This window comes from Mesoplodon bidens (genome assembly GCF_964165515.1).
Source record: "Mesoplodon bidens genome assembly, chromosome: 11".
NCBI lineage: Eukaryota > Metazoa > Chordata > Mammalia > Artiodactyla > Ziphiidae > Mesoplodon > Mesoplodon bidens.
In genome coordinates this window covers 1,852,798-1,872,194 of record NC_138167.1, presented here as the reverse complement: position 1 = coordinate 1,872,194, position 19,397 = coordinate 1,852,798, and the positions used below count along the sequence as shown (strand labels likewise).

Below are 19,397 nucleotides of genomic sequence, written 5' to 3'. Positions count from 1 at the left end.
AGAACTCAAGGGATTAGTATAATGCTGATGTATTCAACAGCAAAACTGGTAATTGTAAAATTAAATATCTGTAGTGCATCACTGATATTAACAGTAATTATTTACATGGAAATAATGCTTTGGGGGCACAATCGAATATTATCTGTTTCAAATAAAATTTATAGCCACTACATATGTCATAAAAACTTCCCAGTCAGGCTTCCCTGGTGGCGCAGTGGTCGAGAGTCCGCCTGCCGATGCAGGGGACACGGCTTCATGCCCCAGTCTGGGAGGATCCCACATGCCGCGGAGCGGCTGGGCCCGTGAGCCATGGCCGCTGAGCCTGTGTGTCCGGAGCCTGTGCTCCGCAGCGGGAGAGGCCACAGCAGTGAGGGGCCCGCGTACCAGAAAAAAAAAAAAAAAAAAAACTTCCCAGTGAATTATTTTGTTGATAGTTCCCTATGCAGGTGTTTTCAAACCACCAAATTCTAAATTGGCTTGTTTCTATCAATTTTTGAAACTAAGTTTTCAATTCTCCTTACAAATGGCCTGCTTACAGTCCAGCATGTGATCATGTGGTCATTTGATGCTGGTTTAAGATTAGATGTTCCTTGTACAAGATTAGCTTGGTTATACAGGCAAACCTCGTTTTACTGTGCTTCGCTTTCTTGTGCTTCGTAGGTACTACTTTTTTTTTTTTTTTTTTTTTTTTACAAGTTGAAGATTTGTATTAACCCTGCTTCAGGCAAGTCTGTCAGCACCATTTTTCCAAGAGCATTTGCTCATTTCGTGTCTCTGTGTCACGTTTTGCTAATTCCCACACTTATTTCAAACATCTTCATTACTATTATATTTGTTATGGTGATCTGTGATCAGTGATCTTTGATGTTACTATTGCAAAAGGATTATGACTTGCTGAAGGCTCAGATGATGGTTAGCATCTATTAACAATAAAGCAGTTTTTAAATTAAGGTGCACACATTGTCTTTTTAGTCATGATGCTGTTTCATACTTAATAGACTACAGTGAGGCATATGTACTAGGAAACAAAAAAATTCATGTGACTTGGATTATTGCAATATTCACTTTATTGCAGTGATCCGAACCAAACCTGTAATGTCTCTGAGGTGCCTGTATATACATTTTCGCTGTGGCCAACACCTCTATCTTATAGAATGGAAGGGCTGGGAATTACACGTTTTGTCTTGCTCCTGCCCTTTCTTCCAGACAAGTGTCTGAATCTGTATATATTTATAGTTATGTTCAAGTAGTGACATTTTTGCCAACCTTAACGGGTTTAATTATATTAACAACCCCTGATAAGAATACAAATTAAAAGTTACATAAAGCTGGGTGAGGACAGAAACGCTATCATGGATACCAGTCTCCTAATTTACTTATCATTGGACACAGGCCAATACCAATAAAATGTGCAGATTTAAGTGTATGCTCTGTTTTTCCTTTTCCAAAGGAATTTGTTATGAAGCAGTGAAATAAGCCATTGAGTTTAATGGTGACGAAAGTATGCACAGTCGGGAGGCAGGGGGCAGCTCCACAAATGTCAGGTTAAAAGAATCAGGTGCTTGACTCTTCTGGGAAAAGATCTGACTAAATGGCTATCTCTACAGTACAAACAAAAATTCCCGTTTCAGTGATGCTTTTTTCAGATACTTTTATTTTGTGAGTTATTTTAAATATAGGATGAGTTAAGTAGAATCATAAAATTGAGCCCTCAATCTAAATAAGTGTATGCAGTCTAGAATATTTAACTTTCCCAGGGTTGCGTAGCCAATAGATAGATAGAACTAAACATTACAAACCAGAATCCAAGATTTCTACAGTAGTTTTCTTTTTTCTGCATTAAAGTTCTACGGGGATTCATGATTCTGCAAAGGTACCCAAGGAACTGTATTTATTTGTTTTATCTTCTGGGGAAAGATTTAAATCCAGAAAAGAAAGATTGTAAACTTTCTGTACTGTACAGTTAGAGTCTGTTTTTAGATCTGATGTTTGTTTTGCATACCGTCACGTCCCAACACCACCTTAGGAAACAGTCTCTCTAATTTTACTAGTGTGAGGAAAGAGATGAACTTTAGCTTAAATTTACTTTACTTCTTGTGTTTCTGAAATATACTGAATAAAGGATTGCTTCTTTTCATGTTTTTATCAAGAATCTTTTCTAGTGGTATATCGTGTCTTAATGAGGTACCAGAAATAGCTTTCTCCTACTGGAAATCTGAGTATTTTGCTGCCACGAAAGGTCATGAGCTACCCTGCTTCCTTAATAATTTCATCCATAGGGCACACGTAGAGTCTGTAGGTATCTCTTACTTTTTGTTCAACTAAGGCTCATGAACATTTTTTTCAAGCACCCTTGTCCAACAGATAGTACACGGTCAGTACAGGCTGTTTTCAAGAGGCAGTTTTATGCAAAGCATGATGCCAAGTTGCTACGCTAAACAGTACTTATTTGGCTAAAGTGTTGATTATTAGCCAGTGTGATTGTGTAAAAAAAAAAAAAACCACACACACCATATACTCCTGTCCTATCCAGAGGTGCCACTTCTCTATAAATGCTTTAATGTATAAGTGGCATACATGCCTCTCAATTATTCTAAGCAAGGAGTGAGAGTATATGTTTATAAAACTGCTCATTTTTGGGCCTCCCTGGTGGCGCAGTGGTTGAGAGTCCACCTGCCAATGCAGGGGACACGGGCTTGTGCCCCGGTCCGGGAGGATCCCACATGCCGCGGAGCGGCTGGGCCCATGAGCCATGGCCGCTGAGCCTGTGCATTCGGAGCCTGTGCTCCGCAACGGGAGAGGCCACAACAGTGAGAGGCCCGCGTACAGCAAAAAAAAATAAAAATAAAAAATAAACTGCTCATTTTTTACAGTACACACACACAGCTACTTAAACAGCTTACACACACACAACTAATTAAACAGTTTTTTCCTAACTGAGTTCATGCTCTGAAGGACCATGTGCTAGGCACTGATGGACTACCAAGATGGATCATATAAGGCTACTTTCAGGGAGCCTGAATAATCTGGTAAACATATACGTCAACTCCTACAAAACAAGTAAGGATAATAGCTAACATTATATACAGTGTGCAAAGCAATCTACCTGTGTTTTTATTTAATCCTTCTATGAACAATATAAATATAGGTACTATCATTATTTCCATTGTACAGATGGGAAAGCTGAAACGAGATCTGGAGAAGCTAAGTACTTTACCCAAACTTACACAGCTTCTGAAAGATAGAAAGAATTTAAATCCAAGTAGTCTGACTCCATGAAAGGAGGAGACTATATCTCTCCTGAGCAGGGAGGGGGATATCTGTAGGTTTATGAAAGAGCATTTGAACTGGACTCTGATTATGAGTTAGATTCAGATGAAGGATAAGGAATATTCTAGGCCCAAAGAAAAGGGCAGGGGGGCAGTATAAGCAAGGTAGAAGGCACAAAGGTAGAAAGCTGTGAGACAAACAAACAACCCTTGGGTTCAGTGTAGCTAGAATACAGATAAGTCAGGACTTATGGTTAGGACTCCGTGCTCCCAATGCAGGGGGCACTAGTTTGATCCCTGGTCAGGGAACTAGGATCCCACATGCCACGTGGCACGGCCTAAAACATAAAAAACAAGTGAAGGTGTGAGTTCAGGAAAGAGCTGATTGAGTCCAAATCGTGATGTAAGCAAGGGTCTGCGTTGATGGGGGTGCGGGAGGGAGGTAATTGTGCGCCCAAATATAAGGGGGGGTTTTGCTCAGATTGAACCCTTATGAAGAAGGGAGATCACCATGTAGTCAAACCTTCATGAGGCTCACATCACGGGGCTCTTACTGGTCTTTGCTTTGAACAATAAAACAAAAAAATATTAATGGAATAAAGTGAAACTGTTGAGAACAAGTGTGCCTGTAAGGACCTTAAATGGTGTATGTAGTTGGAAGTGTTTACAGGCAATATCTGACAGAATTGGTTTTATATATGCCAAGACATTAAACATAGATTTTGTCCTTCGGGGAACAACTTCACTGCTCCAGGTTCATTGTAAATAACATTTAAAGATCACTTAAAGGTTACATGAATATACACCTGTAAGACAATTGCAAAAACAATAGAATTGTCCTAATACTAATAATCAAGCAGATGCTTGTCACTGCAGATTTTACCTCAAGACACAACTTAAAGAAAAAGTACTATGTTATGCGCCAGAAAAGCGAGATCATTCATAGTGTAGCTTCCCTGAAGATAAAAATGCTGATGTATAATTACAATGTGAAGAATTTGAATGAGGCAAGGGGAGCAACATTTCCGAATTAGTATATTTATATAAAAGACGATCTTATTTAGGTATGAAAATTAATGGCTTAGATAACTGTAGATAGTTCACAGTGAATTCCTTAAAGTTTAAATATATTCAAGTTAATCAAAAAGGTTTTCTACTTTCTTGGTTCTTCTTTCTTAGTGGGAAAATGGGCAAAATTGTCTTATATGCAGAGCTGCCTTACAGTCGGATATGTATGATATATCTTAGTTGCTGAAAATAAATTTTATATAATTCAGCCATTTGTTCCTAATTTTTTTAAGTTAATCCATTATCAGAAATAAATAAGGATAAAACATGACTACTGTCACTGTTATACTTCAGGATTCTTTTGATGGTTTTAATTGGTATGATAAGAAAGAAATGAGGAATAAATATCAGGAAAGTAAAAATATTATTTGCAGATTATCACCAAACAAAATCTAGGATGCTTTTTAAGGTGGGTAGATGCATAATAGACATAAAAACAAAAATAAATAAGTCTTGGGGATGCAATGTGCAGCATAGTGACTGTAGTTGATAATACTGTATTATATGTTTGAAGGCTGCTAAGGCTGCTAAAGGCTATCATTGGTTGCAGCATTATTTTAAGTAACAAAATTCAATCAACCAAAGTGTTCATCATTAGGATATCAGTGCCATTGATAAATAAAATGAAAATGGCATGTCAGAGAATAGTATTTATAAAATGGGTGTGTTTTTGTTTTGTTTTTAAAAACAAAATCAGCTTGTGTGTAAATGACCACTTATGCCTAGAAGGAAATCCATAAAGTCAACGCACCAAACCACTAATTTGTGATTGCCTGTGGAGAAATGAGGTTGGGTATTTTCATTTAACTCTATTAATCTAATATATTGCTTAAAATTTTTATTACAAACAGGTGTTGTTTTGTATTTAAAAATTAAAAAATTTAAATTAGTTATAGGTATTAAAGAGTCTTGAAAGTCAGCTATGAAGTTCCGATTTTTGTTAGGCTAGAGGGGGCCATTAATTTTATGGCAAAATTTAGTGTTTGGGTACAATTACATGCCATTCATCAAGTTTAGGTGTATTATACCAGAGTGCCTAGCACATGCTTGATTTCCAGATGACATTCCCTTTGCCGTACGTTGAGTTGAGTGATAGTATCCTTGTTTTCAAAGAAGGAAACCTCATTTTGGCAGGAAAATGAGCAATCTCTAAGGTATCACTGATACTCTAAGGTATCAGCTAGTAAATGGTAAAGCTGAAGTTCAAAATTCAATGCTTTTCTCCCATTTTGTAGCCATTATCAAAGCTATTCTTTAAGCAAATTACACAGTTGATGAAATATTGATAGATTAAAGGAAGAGATTGGATTAGTTAAATATAGGACCAAAGTGAGAGCTGCTATCAAGAAATGGGAACAAAGAGGGAGGAATTTGGAGGAGAGAGGGTCTGTTTGGACATGGTGTCTGAAGGTGTTTGTAAATACCTGAGCTGCTACTGGGGCAAGGAGCCTGTTAGGTGAAGAGCCAGTGGTGACTCAAACTTTGAAACATGGGTTAGTTCTTGGTTGTACCATCACAAATAAAGAAGACCATATGAAAAAGAAAAATGTGTAAAAAGGGGAATTGGTGAATTTGGGTTTGTGCATGTCTTGATTACTAAAATTGCCATCTTTTACAGACACTGATAGGCAAACATACTTCCTTAGAAACATGCTGTTAATGACTTGAAATAAAACTGAGTGATGGTTTTCTTCTCAGCAGCAAGGAGTGCAGCAGACAGCCCCCTCTCAGCAGACAGCGCAGTATGCACTTCCCCAGACGTCAGCCTCCAGCGAGGCCATGACTGCACAGCCCACAAGTCAGCCTCAACCTCCACAGTCCTTTTCGCATGTGTCAGCAGGAAAACAGGTGAACGCTTAACTTCTAGAAAGGAGTGCCACATGACTTCTACCTTCCCTAATGGTGAAAATTGGTTATTTTCACTGCAAAAATGAAGTGAAAATTGCTGCTTTTGTGTGTATGCATTGGTTAATATAAATGTGTATATACAGCAGCGATAATCCAAAAATGTTTAACTTTTAGGTTTATCAGCCTAAAATCAGTTTGACAGGTATAGAACTGATAAAGGTGCTGTAGTAATTGAACCTATGACATTTTCTAGAATTGTCAGTTGTACCTATCATTCTAGGTTTGCAATTACGCTGTGTTTTCACGTAGATTTATGCATTGTTTCCTTCCTTCATTGCCTTCTGAAGTCATAAAAAACCCTTATATGGAATGATTTTTTTTTCTAAGTTATCCTTCTAGTCACTTGAAAAGTAACCCTGGGGACTTCCCTAGTGGCCCAGTGGCTAAGACTCCGTGCTCCCAATGCAGGGGGCCCAGGTTCGACCCCTGGTCAGGGAACTAGATCCCGCATGCTGCAACTAAAGATCCTGCGTGTTGCAACTAAGACCCGGCACAGCCAAATAAATAATAAATAAATATTTTTTTTTAAAAAAAAGGAAAGAAAAGTAACCCTGTAGAAGATAAGCTCTTCTGAATGACCTTTTTTCAGCTTTAACATGGGGGCTTGTGCTTGTATTGTTTCTGTCATATTTCATCACATCTGAGATACTGTCAATTGTAAAATGCACCATTATTTTATGTAACACTGAGAACTGACATACCATTAATTGTAAGATATATCTTAATGTCCTAAACATTAAAATGACCAGGTGATGGAAAGGGATGATTGCATCATACAATCAGTGAAATATAGTAATTAGACCTACTTTTACAGGCCTGTGTTAGACTTAAGAATTGTGGAAGCACTATGGATGAGCTCTTACTCCACTGGGAAGGAAGTCCTTTGAATTTCAGTAATCACTGTAGTATCAGTTGTAGATTCAGTGACAGCAAACATGCCAGTGGATTATGGTATGTGAAACATATCTCAGCCAGGCTGTAAAGAAAACAACCTTTCGTATGGAAGGGTTGTCTTTATTGGTGAACGATGAAGCATGAGCAGAATTCCTACCACAAAAGATTTGGAACAGCAGCCAGTCTATCAGCCTCCTGTCTCCTGTCGTCCTCTCCCTGCTCTTATGTGGCACATTAACTTACACTAATGTATGCAGGGGTTTGGTGTTTGTTTTAATTTTCTTTCTTTTTGGCTAATACATAAGTCTTGCTTTTGGCAGCCTTGCTTTTTTTTTTTAAAGTCTGTCTGTTTTGTTTTTCTTTACCTTCCCAGCTTCCAGTTTCCCAGCCAGTACCAACTATCCAAGGCGAACCTCAGATCCCAGTCGCGACACAGCCCTCAGTTGTTCCAGTCCATTCTGGTGCTCACTTCCTCCCTGTGGGACAGCCACTCCCGCCTTCCTCACTCCCCCAGTACCCTGTCTCTCAGATCCCCTCAGCTCCTCAGCCAGCTTTCTCCCCCCTTCCTGTCACCATGGCAGCTGGCGTTAATCAGCCTCTGCTTACCTTGGCTTCCTCTGCTCCAGCAGCTGCAGCCCCAGGGGGACCCACCGTGGTCCCTAGTCAGCTTCCCACCCTCCTGCAGCCTGTGACTCACCTGCCAAGTCAGGCTCACCCGCAGCTCCTGCAGCCAGCAGTTCAGTCCATGGGGATAGCCGCTAACCTCGGGCAGACTGCTGAGGCTCCACTCCCCTCTGGAGATGTTCTCTACCAGGTACCGTGTTGGCTGGTGAGAAGGAGGGCACCAGAGGGTTTGGTTCTAATGATAGAACATCAAGGACTTAAAAACCTAATAACTGAATATCAGAATAACTAACAATAACAAAAGTTGCTGATCTCAACCAGAGATGCTAAAATAGTAAAATTCTGAGAAAGGACAGGGCGATGATGTCTGATGACTCATTTCCATTTTCCCCAAGACATCTCTTGGGAGAAAAATGGTTCTCTCAATATTCAGTGTAAGCTGATTGAAAGCTAGATATGGCTAATAATAGAATATATCAGGCTACTTTTTTTTTATGGGAAGAGTAAATATGGGTAGCCAACATGGTATCAGTAAAAAGCTTCAGGGTTTAGATTTAGAATATTAGCAAGTCATTATATGACTGGAATGACTGATACCTTGAAGAGTTTTTGCATTCTCCTGTTTGATTGGGTAGAAAGTAGGTATTTTCTAGAAGGAATTATGTCTATTCCTCCTATTTAAATAGTCTCCAGGAGGGGAAAAAATAGCAACTTAAAAGTATAGTTGTGTACAGTCCCGTCCCCTAAATTGAAATCAGTTAACCATTTCATTTCAAGAATCTTCTTTAAATTATATTAGAAAGAGATCAGGCTACTTTTCTTCGCTATGTTCCCTTTTTTTTTTTCTTTTTTCTTTTTTTTTCCTTGCTTGTCTTGCTGTTTTGCTCATTTGATGACCCAACCTGCACTAATTCCCCTTCCTCGTTTCTGTCACAGGGCTTCCCACCTCGACTGCCACCACAGTACCCAGGAGACTCAAATCTTGCTCCCTCTTCCAGCGTGGCTTCTGTGTGCATTCCTTCTACAGTCCTGTCCCCTCCCATGCCGGCAGAAGCACTGGCTGCACCAGGTTACTTTCCTACAGTGGTGCAGCCTTATGTGGAATCAAGCCTTTTGGTTCCTGTGGGCAGTATAGGGGGACAGGTTCAAGTGTCCCAGCCAGCAGTGAGTTTAGCACAAGCCCCCACTACATCCTCCCAGCAAGCAGCTCTGGAGGTAAATGGAATTCCTGCATGTTTATGTCTAAACTGTATGTATAATGGGATAAAAATGACAAAGGAGAAACATAGGTTCCCCTGGTTTAGAATGCACTTGGAAACTACCGCAAACTCACTTCTGAATGACTTCCTCTTGCAGCCGAGTGAAATGCCCGTGTGGGGCCTTGTTGCCACTGGCTGCTCTGTCGGGAGGTGAGCGGCCTTGGAGGGGACAGCCCTGCTAGCACGTTGCTTCTCTAGCTGTCCCTTCAGCCGCTGTTGGTAGCCGTTCACACACTCCTGCCATTGGCAGAGTCACCAGAATACCTGACCCTGCTGTGCTCCCGGTGGTCATTTTTGCCCCTCTTGGAGAAAGCTCTGAGCTGTCTTTGCACTTTGCTCTGCCTGCCTGTTGCACATTCTGGTGAGATGCTGCCTGCACGGCAGGCTGTAGTTTCTCACTACCTAGAAGCTGTTTTTGCTGATGACACACTGTGCAGTCTATACCAGAGACTAGCTTCAGAAATTTCCTTTGCAACTTTAAGATGACTGTCTGTAGATGCTGAATATTAAGAATTACTAGTAAATGTAGTGCTTCTAGGACTTAGAGGAGGGATAAGGAAAAGACGAGTAGCTTCTTGGGGATGGTCGACAATACATCCAGTATGTCACTGCCAGGGTGTGAAGTATCCTTTCTGTTCACAGATCACTCAGGGCGTCTCTCAGGTGGCTCCTCCAGAGCCAGTGCCAGTGGCTCAGCCACAACCCACCCAGCCTGCTACATTGGTCTCTTCCGTAGACAGGTACGTGACAGTCCAGTTCTCCTTGCTTGACTGGTAGATAGGATGGTAGGAAACTTTAAAATGTCTCATCTTTAAATCTCATCATAAACTGAACCTTTTGTCCCGAAGTGCACATTCAGATGTAGCCTCAGGTATGAGCGACGGCAATGAGAATGCCCCATCGTCCAGCGGGAGGCATGAAGGGAGGGCTGCCAAACGGCATTACCGAAAGTCCGTGAGAAGTCGCTCTCGTCACGAAAAGACTTCACGCCCAAAATTGAGAATTTTGAATGTAAGTATTGCTGACTTCTGGGTTTCATATAGCTAGTTCATACCATTTAAATACTTCTAAGGCTTGGGTGTATTGATGAAAGTTTAGGATCTTGTATCACCCAAATGATATTCTTAAATTGCATATTTCTAAAAAAAAAATAGTTTTTATTTGTAAAACAAAGATCTTACATTCTTACCAGACCCTTCAGTGGAAGATGTGTAAGTAGCTGAAAGGCTGATATTTTCTTAAGGTTTTCTTGCTCCTAGTTTAAGAGGCAAAGTAGCAGTGCTTCAAGGAATAGTGGTAACATTCGGCTTAAGTTAACCTATGTTACTTTGTCACATTCAGTAACAGATCTGAGCATTGTTCTTCTGAGATATGAAGTACCTTTTCTTTTTTCTTTTCAGGTTTCAAATAAAGGAGACCGGGTAGTAGAATGTCAATTAGAGACTCACAATCGGAAAATGGTTACATTCAAATTTGATTTAGATGGTGACAACCCTGAGGAGATAGCAACAATTATGGTATGTCTATTTTTGGAGTTCCAAATTTTTCCTTCATACTTTATCTTCGTATCCACTGCCCTAGGCGCATATGCAATATTTTGTAAACTATTTTGACAGTTAAATATTTATTTCAATGTGAATATAACTAGCACACCAAACCTGTGATTTAGAGGTGCTTTTGTGTAGGGCATGTCTAACTAGGTATTGAAGAACTAACTTACATATTAAATATTAACTAAATAATAATACAGGTGGTATGCAGATAGGACAGAAGTCATGAAAGTGGTGATTGAATGACCTAAAGCTTGGGAAACACTATTAATTAAGCTAATGTCACATTTCTTTTACAGGTGAACAATGACTTTATTCTGGCAATGGAGAGAGAGGCATTTGTGGAACAAGTGCGGGATATTATTGAAAAAGCTGATGAAATGCTCAGTGAGGACGTCAGTGTGGAGCCAGAGGGTGACCAGGGATTGGAGAGTCTCCAGGGAAAGGATGACTATGGCTTTGCAGGCTCTCAAGTAGGTTCAGTGTTCCCATAGTGAAGCTTCGTTTATGTTAAATATTTGCTAAATTTGCCTTGCACGATGTCCAGCGGTACCACATTACACCTGTAACTGAGATTATCAACATTTATGTTCTTTTTGCATGTGGCAATTTGCTTTGCCTGCTCATTAAGATTGAGTGAGAGAATGAATTTAATCACTTTTGTTTGTTGTAGAAATTGGAAGGAGAGTTCAAACAACCAATGCCTGCATCTTCCATGCCACAGCAAATAGGTGAATTTTTTTCTTTCCACTGTTTGTTCTTACCTTTGACCTAAGAAGTTTTGTGCTAATAATGGAATCTTGAAGCTTTGTGTGAGTGACAATGTATATAATAATAATGCAATTAAATGGTTTGTTTCTTTTTAAGCAGGCCTTCCTACCAGTTCTTTAACTCAAGTTGTTCATTCTGCTGGAAGACGGTTTATAGTAAGTCCTGTGCCAGAAAGTCGATTACGAGAATCAAAAGTTTTCAGTGAAGTATCAGATACAGGTAAGGAATTGCTTCTACCACATACATATATAAATCCTGTGTCTCTCCTTTATTGGAAGCTTGGTCATCAAGCAGTAGTTCAAATGATGACATAGACAATAAAGAACAGTAGAAAATTGAGACTGACCAACAGATAAACATTTGGAGACAGGGAAATAGGTGATGAATAGAGAGGATTTGAGCAAAAGGGCACAGAAGGGTGGCCATACTAGATACAGCCCGTGTGATTGATACTGTGTAGATTCAGCACTGTGTGTTTGTATCTCCATTTAGCACTGCTGTATATCGTTTGAGGTTACTCCGTGTTTTTTCAGAAATAGGTATTCATACAAGATCATTTCTTTTGCTGGAACTGCTATATCACTTAGCCGTTTTAGAGCCTATCATGTCCTTGGGGGAGGTTTTATACCTTGTTGTTATGTGGCATTGCTGGGAATCCCAAAAGTAGATTGTTCAGACAGTCTTTTGAACCCACCTCTTTAAAAAGAACTGATGCTGAGTTTTTATTTTCCTTTGCAGTTGCTGCTTCTACATCTGCTGGCGCTGGAATGAGCTTGTCTCACTCTGCTTCATCCCTTAGTCTACAGCAGGCCTTTTCTGAACTTAGACGTGGGCAAATGGCAGAGGGGCCGAGCACAGCACCTGCCAACTTCCGTCCAACGGGGCCAGCGTTCCCAGCAGTGCCCCCTTCCGTGATCAGCCCTGCTGGAGCTCCAGCCACAGCGGCAGCCGTACCCTCGGCAGCCCCTGCCACGGGCTTCCCTCTTAGTGACGCTTCCACATCAGCCGTTCAGTCTGAGGTGGCAGTGCCCACTGAAAAGGGCATTGCTGGAGTTGCCACCTGCACAGGTGTAATGCCCTCCAGTGGTCTCCCTGTACCACCTGCATCTGAATGCCCGGTACTTCCCAGTGTGGTGCCAAGCATCTCAGTGCCTGCAGTTGTCTCAGTGTCAGCGACATCCCAGTCAGTGCAGGCTCCCACACCTGGGAGCGTTGTTTCCAGTACAGGCACGTTCCCCTCTGTACCAGTCGCAGTGACGGTGGCCTCTGCAGTGAGCAGTGCTGCTGCCCCAGGCGCTAAGCCTTCACCTGTATCGTCGCAGCAGGTAGCGGGCAGCATGGCTGGGGCAGCCGCGCTCACATCCGTGTCGGCCACCGCTCCAGTCCCGAGTCTAGCTGCACAGCCGTCCCTTCCCCCCAGCAGCAGCACCTCTGCTCTTACTCGAGCTGAGACTGTAGTGGTTAGTGCGCACGCACTGGATAAGGTATCTCACAGCAGCATGACCGGATTGGCTTTGTCCCTCCCCACGTCATCTGCCTCTCCCTCCCTGGGAGCAGGGGTATCTAGTGCTGTTTCTCAGCCTGGTGTGGCTCATCCTTTGGTCATCCCATCAGCTGTGGCTTCTACCCCTGCCCTTTCCCAGGCAGGACCTACTTCCACACCTTTACTACCCCAAGTAGCTAGTATCCCACCTTTGGTACAACCTGTTGCCAATGTGCCTGCTGTACAGCAGACACTAATTCATAGTCAACCTCAACCAGCTTTGCTTCCCAACCAGCCCCATACTCACTGTCCTGAAATAGATGCTGATACTCAACCCAAAGCTCCTGGGATTGATGACATAAAGACTTTAGAGGAAAAACTGCGGTCTCTCTTTAGTGAGCACAGCTCATCTGGAGTTCAGCATGCTTCTGTCTCGCTGGACACGTCATTCGTCATGGAGACCGCCGTCACACCAGGCCTCCCAACCACTGCTGTTGCACCAAGCAAACTCATGACTTCCACTACAAGTACTTGCTTACCACCAACCAGTTTGCCCTTAGGAACAACTGGTTCGTCAGTTATGCCAGCGATCACTCCTGGGCAAGTTTCCACCCCAGTCAGCACTGTACCAGGAGTGAAACCTGGAACTGCTGCACCAAAGCCACCTTTAACTAAGCCTCCAGTAAGCTGCTCGTTTTGAAATAGTTTGAAAAATATGATCACTCTTCTCCCCCTCCCCTTTTTACAATACAGCCTTGCAGTATAGTTATAAAGATGCCTAGCTTGTGGTAGGTACTCGGTATTTATTAAATAAATTGATTGAAGGTGATTTTAGGATGTATGTACATGAACATGAGGGGTTTTTTTTTATGAAATATGGCAGGATTGGGGGTTAATTATGTTGTAAGATTTTCTAAGAGTGTATAACAGTTAGGTAAAATACAGGCATTATTTCTGAATTGGTACAGACTGAAGAAATCCGTGTCCCGAAAGGGAGCTGAATGTTTCTGCTGGCGATTGTACATAGTGACAGCAGTTCACAGTTTTTGTTTCCATGAGAATGAAGCAAATTTTCTGCCTTGCTCAGATTCCATAGATGTACAATTTGAGGTTTATAAAACATTGGAAGTTGGTGATGACTTCGATGTGGTGGAGGAGAAATTAATCTAATGCTAGGGATAAAATAACTAGAATGTGTTTTCTGGTTCTGCTATGGTGGCTTCCTCTCATTCTGCCATATTCAGTCTCTCATCTTCTCCAAATAACAAGGCTGTGTTTCTCCTACTGTATTGTATGCTTCGCCCATCTTTCTGCATTGCCATTGATGTGAGACTCTTTTTACAGCAGGGTAATATAGAGGCTTCACTCAGACAAAATACAGATTACTTGATAGTATTAGATTTCTGATGCCTTTCGTTATCAGACCTGCCCCATGGTTATTTCTGAACTGTTTTGTTTTCCCAGGAAAGCCTGATAATACTGTACCAAATAAGAGGCTCAGGAGTATCTGGACTGTGCCTCTTGTGTCTAAACAGCCTTTGTTCTCTCTACTTTCACTAGAGATAGCCTTTTACTAAACTTTTCTGTTCATTTATTGGTATGTCATAGTAACCCCTGTAATGGGTACCATGGTTATAATGTCCTTTATTTAAGGTAGATACCAGAGCGTAACCCAGGTGACAAGCTTGCCTTAACTAGATACATTTTATTCTTATGCTTCTGCATTTGAATTAGTTGGTTTGCTCTCCAGTGTGCAGTCTTTACTCTTAGTTTCTCATGGACTTGAATTTCCCTTCGTGTCTGTAGGTGCTGCCAGTGGGTACTGAACTTCCAGCTGGTACTCCACCCAGCGAGCAGCTGCCACCTTTTCCAGGACCTTCACTAACACAGGTGCCCTAAGACTTGGCAGATTTCTTTTTGTGCCTCTCCTTTCTTTCACAAAGCTTATTTAAATTCTCCATTGCATGATCTTGCCTTCTGGCTCCTATTTGATTTTTGACTTAGTAAAAACTTTCTTTTAAAACACCATAGCTGATGATACAGGCCCTACCTAAAGTAAGAAGCAAATCATCTAAAAATCATTTGATATTAATATTTTTTCATATCTTAACGAAAAAAGAAAATAGCAAATGTGACAGTTTGCCAAAAGAAATATAATTCCTCTGTCATTCATACTTTTGTAGAACAGTGAAAGATTCGACCATTGTGGAAGTGAAAAATTATATGTCATCAAAATTAACTGTGAACGTTCCTGAGGAAAGGGTACCACCCTGATAACTGGTAGCGCCCTTTTTCTATGAGTTCAGTACAACCTGTTTTTTCTTGAATGTTTGACATTTTTTTTCAGTGACCACCGAATGAAGTAATTGGGTGTAAGGGTCATGTTTATAAAAAACAGGTATTATATCTTAAAATACAAAAACCACACAGCTCAGCTAACATGAGACTGCTCCAAGAAGAACTGAGACCGGTGACGTGAATGTGAGAGTCCCATCTCACACTCAGTTCTGCTCACTACGGGTCAGAATTGCCTGCACTATTTAAATTATTATTTCCCTTTCCCACCCTACCCCCCACCCTACACATTAGTTGAATTCCCATAAATAAAGTACTTGGTGTGATCCCATTGTAACTATGAAAAAACTTCTGACATGGGACAAGCTAGTAAACATTGAAAATAAATTAGGATTTTATTTTAGAATAAGATATAAGAAAAACATGGTAAATTGCTAACTTGAAGTCTGAATTTATCCTACTTCTTTAATCCCAGATGTACAGTAAAACATAATTTAAGGAACTTGCCATAATAAAGTAATAACTACAATAGAGAACCGATTCCATAGGCTGCTAAATTTTGAAAAAAAAATGCATTGTGAAAGTCTTGAACCTATTTTCTCATTAAAAACATGTATTCCAGTTCCTAAGAGGGCCCAAAATGTGATGAGAAACTGCAAATTAGATACGTAGTGGGTAAGGATAAGTGGATGGTGCTGCATATAGAGGGAGAAGCATAGATGAAGGCTGGAGAGGCATAGGTTGATAGAAGCCAAGATAGTGACAGAGTATGTTAATGCCATCTTTTATTCATAAGGACAGGCTCTCAGAAAGATGTACCCAACTGAAAAAGAAAATAGGGAACAGTACAGTTAATCTACCAATCAATCTCGATACATGTTTCAGAATATATTTTTAAGGAGAGGACAAATAGTTAACTTTTCTATCTCTAACATCAAACATAGAAGGTTAAGAAAGAAGACTTCAAAACTGTAAAAACATAAATGTAACTGAGTTTTTCTGTGGCTTGAGAACTTGACAGTAAAATTTTGAGAGCTTGGTAATTGATTTAAGCAGTACAGCTAAGTTGAACTTAAGATATTGAGTTTCATGTTGAGTGAGCAGACGCATGTTATGTTGTGTGGCCCTGACGCAGGAAGCAGTGTGTCCTGTGTAAGCCGGCTCTGGCTGTGCCCGAGGCTGTGCTCACTGTGTTGTGTCCTTCAGCCCCAGCAGCCCCTGGGAGATCTGGATGCTCAGCTGAGAAGAACGCTCAGTCCAGAGACCGTTGTGCTGACGTCTGCAGTTGGTGTGAGTTCTGATAAAATCGCCCCGCAACCCTAATATATTATATTCCTGGAATATAAGCTGTAACCTAGACCATTATTAATACCTTTATCGCCTAATCAGAGTCTTTGCTTGTTCCAGTCGACAGAAATGAGACGATGAATGAAAGAGTAACACTGACCCAGTAGTGTAACTATGGAAAAAATTTGATTTGGGAGACACTTTTCTTGTCTTACCTGTGGTTAGAATCATACCACAGATCAGTTCTATGGACTTTGTGTTTATGCTTTGGAGGAGGCTATACTTTAAGTTCGAAGTCTTAACTTCTTCCTTTTAGGCTTGTGACACGATAATGTTCTGAGTAAAACTACTTTTTCTATTAATATCCAAGTTATGCTTCTGAGCATTCCATGAAAAAAATTAAGAAAGCAGTTTGGAAAGGTTAAGACTCAAAATTTCTTTTAAAAATCTCTAAAATGCCTGTCTTTCTTTACATCAGACTTATTTTTAGGTTATAAAGTCACTCTTTTTTTTTTTTTTTTTTTTTTTTTTTTTTTTCTTTTTGCGGTATGCAGGCCTCTCACTCTTGTGGCCTCTCCCGTTGCGGAGCACAGGCTCCGGATGCGCAGGCCCAGCGGCCATGGCTCACGGGCCCAGCCGCTCCGCGGCATATGGGATCCTCCCAGACCGGGGCACGAACCCGTATCCCCTGCATCGGCAGGCGGACTCTCAACCACTGCGCCACCAGGGAGGCCCATAAAGTCACTCTTTTTAAGTCACTGATGCTAAAGATGTTGTGTATCTGTGTGTGTTTGCAGCCCGTGTCCGTGGTGGCTCCAACAGCAGTTGTGGAAGCAGGAGCCCAGCTTCAGAAGGATGGTGAGAAGCACCCTTCTTCCTCTGTATTCCCACTTCCAACCTTCCTGTAATTGATGGTAGAGGTTACTATTTCAAAGACACGTTCTCGAGAGTTCGTAGGTGTACTTGAGACTGTGTTGAACAACATTTTTATGTATTTCATGATTGAGGAGCATTTATACTAATATTGAGAGCATGTAATATCAGCAAAGTTGTGAATTTTTTACTTTTTTTTTTAAGGGGTAGCATGCCAGGGAGTAATGATAGTTTCTTGGCATAAGACCCTTTGTTATTATTAGCTCAGCCAAATCCTTGGTAAGAGATACAAGGAAATTCAAGCATATTTATAAAAGTTAATATATTGGCCACCTCTTGGCTTTTGAGATGTATAGAAATATAGATAAGTTTGAACAGCATGGATGGTAGAAATACAAATGCAAGATTTCAAATCATCACTTTAAACATTATTATTTTATTTTTTTGGCTGTGTTGTGTCTTCATTGCTGTGCGTGGGCTTTCTAGTTGCGGCGAGCAGGGGCTACTCTTTGTTGTGGTGCGCGGGCTTCTCATTGCGGTGGCTTCTCCTGTTGCAGAGCATGGGCTCTAGGCGTGCAGGCTTCAGTAGTTGTGGCACACAGTCTCAGTAGTTGTGGCTCGTGGGCTCTAGAGCGCAGGCTTCAGTAGTTACGGCACATGGGCTTGGTTGCTCCACAGCATGTGGGATCTTCACAGACCAGGGCTCGAACCCGTGTCCCCTGCATTGGCAGGCGGATTCTTAACCACTGCGCCACCAGGGAAGCCCCCAGACATTTTTATCTGTTTCTGGAGTCTCTAGAATTGGTCTGTCCATAAATATCTCTTTTTTAAAAAGGCACATTTCCAACTTAATTTTGTAAAAATTGTCCATACCAAGAACTTCAATGTTTTCTTAGAACTTCTATCACCATGTGCTTAGTCCTAAGTTCATTATCAACGACTAGTGCTGTGAAGTTTTGTTGTAAGTCTCTTCACCATCAGTCCCACAGAACCTGGGAAATGTAACACTTATTTTTTGTTGCCTTTTCCTTCAGAATCATTTATAATCAAAAGTGAAAATAATTGAATGAGATATGCTTAATGTAATTTTATATAGCACATGCTTAATAATAATTTCCCCTTTTATTATATCCATTCTCCTCAACACCACTTGACATAAATGTAATTCCCTGTGCAACTATTAATAAGATTACCTGAATGCTCTTACTTCTTCCTGTCTTCCTTAAGTGCTAAATTTCACTTAAAACCTTTCTAAAGTAAATTATTTTCAAGGCAGTCACAATCTGAATTGGCTCTCATTTTAAAAGAAGTGACTTGAAAATCAGTGGAACAGATTAGAAATGGACAAACTAAAATGGAATGTAGAAAATGAAAAAGGTGGCCTTTCAAATCATTGAGAAAAGGGGATATTTCAGTAAATGGTTTGGGACAACTGGACAGCCATTTGGAAAAAAGTAAAGATAGATCACTAGCCTAGGCCAAAGTAAATTCAAAATGGAACAAAGATGGAAAATGAGGTCATAAAATAGAACTGTACGAAAACAAAAGGAATCTCTTTTTTTTTTTCCAGCTGTCTAGAGCAGGGTTGACAAACTTGTTCTGTAAAAGGCCAGGAAGGGAATATTTTAGGTTTTGCTGTCCATACAGTCTCTGTCACAGCTACTCAAGTATCCAACATATTGTAGCCTAAAAGGAGTAATAGATAATAAATAAAGGAAGGAGTTTAACTGTGTTCCAATAAAATTTATTTATAAAAACAAGCAGTGGGCTAAATTTGGTCCACAGATCATAGTTTGCTGCTCCCTGATATAGAGAAAGATGTTATTATTACATTTAATCCCCAACCCAGAAGCATTAATAGATTTTAAACTTATGCATGGGGGAAAAAAGTACTGTTATGTCCAAAGATAAATGGAAAACTGGGAAATGTGTGTGTTGTATATTCGTATCACAAAAAGGACTAGTTTGGGGCTTCCCTGGTGGCGCAGTGGTTGAGAGTCCGCCTGCTGGTGCAGGGGACACGGGTTCGTGCCCCGGTCGGGGAAGATGCCACATGCCGCGGAGCGGCTGGGCCCGTGAGCCATGGCCACTGAGCCTGCGCATACAGAGCCTGTGC

The 19,397-nt window shown here is 40.9% G+C and overlaps 1 protein-coding gene across 20 annotated transcripts in view; it reads left to right on the top strand.

Moving 5' to 3' along the window:
• WNK1 (WNK lysine deficient protein kinase 1) overlaps nucleotides 1-19,397 on the top strand; it is a 137,362-nt gene that overhangs the window by 102,120 nt on the left and 15,845 nt on the right. For 4 of the 20 annotated variants that reach the window (XM_081249957.1, XM_081249951.1, XM_081249948.1 and 1 more), the window contains 13 exons: nucleotides 6,036-6,185; nucleotides 7,513-7,953; nucleotides 8,700-8,978; nucleotides 9,665-9,762; nucleotides 9,871-10,033; nucleotides 10,423-10,539; nucleotides 10,872-11,045; nucleotides 11,246-11,303; nucleotides 11,440-11,562; nucleotides 12,082-13,508; nucleotides 14,633-14,716; nucleotides 16,328-16,411; nucleotides 17,206-17,266. In XM_081249957.1, the coding sequence (XP_081106083.1) occupies nucleotides 6,036-6,185; nucleotides 7,513-7,953; nucleotides 8,700-8,978; nucleotides 9,665-9,762; nucleotides 9,871-10,033; nucleotides 10,423-10,539; nucleotides 10,872-11,045; nucleotides 11,246-11,303; nucleotides 11,440-11,562; nucleotides 12,082-13,508; nucleotides 14,633-14,716; nucleotides 16,328-16,411; nucleotides 17,206-17,266 (3,259 nt within the window). The remainder of the gene's footprint in view (nucleotides 1-6,035; nucleotides 6,186-7,512; nucleotides 7,954-8,699; nucleotides 8,979-9,664; nucleotides 9,763-9,870; nucleotides 10,034-10,422; nucleotides 10,540-10,871; nucleotides 11,046-11,245; nucleotides 11,304-11,439; nucleotides 11,563-12,081; nucleotides 13,509-14,632; nucleotides 14,717-16,327; nucleotides 16,412-17,205; nucleotides 17,267-19,397) is intronic. The other 16 variants (XM_081249952.1, XM_081249956.1, XM_081249949.1 and 13 more) reach the window with 12 other exon arrangements.